Here is a 3,876-nt window from a genome sequence, read left to right on the forward strand (position 1 = left end):
CATGGGGAGCACAATATGGCCCACTGCGAGGGCTATATCTTGGCCAATACTTATCCGATTCTTGATCGGAATACCTTAAACGATTTGTAGATCAATTCTCCATCGATCTGCATCAAAATCTACAAAATAATTTTTTTTTATATTTTATCTCAAATTTTTTGGGCCATCCCCTTCAAAATGTGGAAAATGCATGGGGAGCACAATATGGCCCACTGCGAGGGCTATATCTTGGCCAATACTTATCCGATTCTTGATCGGAATACCTTAAACGATTTGTAGATCGATTCTCCATCGATCTGCATCAAAATCTACAAAATAATTTTTTTTTAGATTTTATCTCAAATTTTCTGGGCCATCCCCTTCAAAATGTGACAAATGCATAGGGAGCACAATATGGCCCACTGCGAGGGCTATATCTTGGCCAATACTAATCCGATTCTTGATCGGAATACCTTAAACGATTTGTAGATCGATTCTCCATCGACCTGCATCAAAATCTAAAAAATAATTTTTTTCAAGATTTTTTCTCCAATTTTCTGGGCCATCCCCTTCAAAATGTGACAAATGCATGGGGAGCACAACGTGGCCCACAACGAGGGCTATATCTTGGCCAATACTTATCCGATTCTTGATCGGAATACCTTAAACGATTTTTAGATCGATTCTCCATCGACCTGCATCAAAATCTACAAAATAATTTTTTTCAAGATTTTTTCTCCAATTTCTGGGCCATCCCCTTCAAAATGTGACAAATGCATGGGGAGCACAACGTGGCCCACAACGAGGGCTATATCTTGGCCAATACTTATCCGATTCTTGATCGGAATACCTTTAACGATTTGTAGATCAATTCTTCATCGATCTGCATCAAAATCTACAAAATAATTTGTTTTTAGATTTTTTTTCAATATTCCTGTGCTATCCCCTACTATACTTCAAAATTTATTTTTCTGCCTAGTAAATAATTTATTATTTAAAGCAGAACTCTGTTAATTTAGTATTAAACACCCATTCTATTCGTAGCGCGCCAAACATAAGCTTTCGATATTCATATATCTAAATCCCGATATAGATATAACGATAGATACCATTTTATATAGAGATTATCGATAAATTTTATTCATATATTTATCAACAGCACTAGTGCTTTTTTACCAAATTTAGTGCAATTTTTTAGAAAACACCGGTTTTAAAAGCCCCCGCAAACATGTCACAGGTTAAGAACGACCAAAAACCATTAAATAACTTATTCAAGCCTAACATTCCCTCAAAAGGAATTCAACAAAGCGGCCGAGGATGTGAAAAATCTGAACACCACGCCCTCCGATAATGATCTGCTGGAACTTTATAGTCTTTACAAGCAGGCAACCGTGGGAGACTGCAATACAGGTGGATGTCGAAGCCCATTCGTTGCAAGATTGCGAAACCTAACTAAATTATATTCCAGATAAGCCCGGATTCTTGGACTTCAAAGGCAAGGCCAAGTGGGAGGCCTGGAACAACCGCAAGGGAATGAGCCAATCTGACGCCGAGGCTGCTTACGTAGCCAAGGCCCATGCTCTGGTAGCTGCTGTGGGTCTCAAAGCCTAGATATTATTACTCAGACCGGCATTTTCTACATACACCCGTAAATCCGATGCATTTGCAATCTAAGTGGTCGTCAACCGCACAAAGTTTTTAATTTTTTAGCTTTCGCACAAAATATACACCGTCTTAACGAAATGCATTCATATAATTTGTCAAAGCGGGAATGGTTATACATATATACAACTAGATAGGATACTGATCAGGCTTCGGAGGGAGAGGCGGGAAAGCTGCCCTGCGACTGCCGTTGTCTCTCGTATACTTCGCGTTGAAGCTCACGCAGATTGAGTTCCAGGGTCTCCACCACCTCAAAGTTCATGTCCTGGCGCGCCTGCTTAATGTAGCCTTTGATGATGTTGATTTGCTCGATCAGCGGGTCGTCCAAACTGACCTTGGTGGCGGCCTGTGGAGCCGACCAATTGTTCAAAGATTGCAGATCCGTCTGGGAAAAAGAAATGGTATTTTGAGATAAGTAGACAAAACAAAACCTTTGAAAAACATACCCCTTGGGCAAAGGATCCACTCTCGGGACCAGGTGCACTTCCTCCCGCCATCTTAGCTGCCTGGTTCCTTCGCTCAAAGGCTTCCATGGCCATGCGTTGCTCAGTCAGGATGCGCTGTTCAGTCTCCCTGCGACGACGCTCCTGCATCTGGCGAATGTACTCCTCATCCGGCAGTGGTGGCAAGGATAGCATACGATCCTTAATGGTTTTAATACATCCCAGGCGAATGGCCTTTTTAAGAGCTTCTTCCCGGCTACCAGGCTCACAGAAGATGGCCAAGATGCGTTTGCTCCGCATGTCCATGGCCTCCGCCACCTGGCCTATCTTTCCCCTAAGAGCACCCGCATCCGCCAGCGTAAAAATCGTGTCGCCATCGTTCAAGCTGTTGATGATCTTGAGGTACATGTCCAGGTCAGGAGTAACCTCCTTTTGAAGCTGCCTGATTTGTTCATAGACCTGCATGAGCAGTGGGCGGCATGTCCGACTCTCGTGCATGTCCCGTCGAGTGTCGAGCAGCCAAAGGCAGTGTTCACAGAGCCGAATGGCACGTTCGTTTTGATGCAGCTGCTGAAGAGGTTCGCTACGCGTGGTAGAAAGACTAGCCAGTTGCACTGCAAAGGAAACATTCAATTAAAGAAGATCTACCAGACCTAACCAGATCACCTACTGGCATCCTCCAATGGTAGGAATTTGGAGCAGTCGTTGCACATGATCCCCCCACAGAGGCGGCAATGATGCTGCCTCCTGGCTATGTGAAAACTCTTGGCGCAGCTTGGGCACAGCTTCACGGAACTGCCATCCAGCCAGGCTACGGTTTGCTGCTCGTGCTGCCGCCTCTGCACAGAATCCGTCGGCATATCCTTGAGCAGTCGGTGCAGCCTGATAATCAGTTTGTTCGTCTCACTGGCGTAACGCTCCAAGCGGGGATTGCGCACAGACTGAAAGTACTCAAAATGCGAGCACTCGGCCCCCGGCTGCTGCTTGCTCATGTGGTTGAAGACGTTCATGCGGGAACGAGCGTTACTCGGCCCCTTTGGGTCTCCGTTACCATTCTTTGAAGCTGCCGATGCAGCAGTGGCTCCGGACGAAGCAGCCCCACCTGCTACTCGCTCGTCCTCGAAGTTGTTCAGGATCTTCTTCTTGGCCTTGACGAATATGTCCTTGATGGTCTTCAGGGTGGCCTCCTCTTCAGCGTGCTGCCTCGCGAAATGATCCGTAAGCATGTCGATGGATTTGAGGTCCGCCCGGCAAATGGGGCAGAGGAAACCCTCGAGGATCTCCCCGCTGCCGGCACTCTCGTCATCGTCGCTATCGAAAGGATTACCCGACATCCTGGCGATGAGTAATCACTTGTTTTTCAGATTTTTTGGTGGGTGTGTGTTTTGGAGTGTCCACCCCGCAAAACAAGAGCTTCACTGTGCCTCACTTCGCCCAAAGCAGTGACATAGCAGATTACTAACCTAGGTGACAGTGAAAAGAAGCGATTTCGAATTAAATTAGTTGAATAAACAATTAACGAATAATTCTCTAATCAAAATCTGCTTACTCCACTTCTGCAGAGCTGCCACTCACCACGAAACGCGTGCACTCCCAACCAAAAGCTCGTTCGCTGTGAATGGCACACTGGCAAGAAGCAGCTGGAAGTTGCCTGCCTGGAAGTTTTCTCTGGTTTTTCATTTTTACGAAGCCGTGGGTGTGCTATTTTAATCGAAAACATAGATAAATACCAAGTCAAGTTCTTGGACCATCCAACTCTATTAAACAAAGCCGAAAAAGTGCCGAAAATCGC

General features: G+C 45.5%; 2 protein-coding genes across 3 annotated transcripts; one reads left to right on the plus strand and one right to left on the minus strand.

Moving 5' to 3' along the window:
• The first annotated feature begins 1,058 nt into the window (after nucleotides 1-1,058).
• On the plus strand, nucleotides 1,059-1,722 carry LOC6497233 (acyl-CoA-binding protein). Its single transcript, XM_001962477.4, has 3 exons — nucleotides 1,059-1,216; nucleotides 1,275-1,389; nucleotides 1,448-1,722. The coding sequence occupies exons 1-3, from the start codon at nucleotides 1,208-1,210 to the stop codon at nucleotides 1,588-1,590; spliced, it is 267 nt and encodes an 88-aa protein (XP_001962513.1). The 5' UTR covers nucleotides 1,059-1,207; the 3' UTR covers nucleotides 1,591-1,722.
• Nucleotides 1,714-3,771, minus strand: LOC6498312 (rabenosyn-5). 2 transcript variants are annotated; one of them, XM_001962476.4, is made up of 4 exons: nucleotides 3,660-3,771; nucleotides 2,755-3,547; nucleotides 2,088-2,698; nucleotides 1,714-2,026 (listed from the first exon to the last, which is right to left on the minus strand). In XM_001962476.4, the coding sequence occupies exons 2-4, from the start codon at nucleotides 3,416-3,418 to the stop codon at nucleotides 1,787-1,789; spliced, it is 1,515 nt and encodes a 504-aa protein (XP_001962512.1). In that variant the 5' UTR covers nucleotides 3,419-3,547; nucleotides 3,660-3,771; the 3' UTR covers nucleotides 1,714-1,786. The 2 variants fall into 2 exon arrangements, with proteins under 2 accessions (XP_001962512.1, XP_014762061.1); XM_014906575.2 differs by having other exon boundaries at nucleotides 3,634-3,701.
• Between the last annotated feature and the right edge of the window lie 105 nt (nucleotides 3,772-3,876).

This window comes from Drosophila ananassae, chromosome 3R (assembly GCF_017639315.1).
Source record: "Drosophila ananassae strain 14024-0371.13 chromosome 3R, ASM1763931v2, whole genome shotgun sequence".
Lineage (NCBI taxonomy): Eukaryota > Metazoa > Arthropoda > Insecta > Diptera > Drosophilidae > Drosophila > Drosophila ananassae.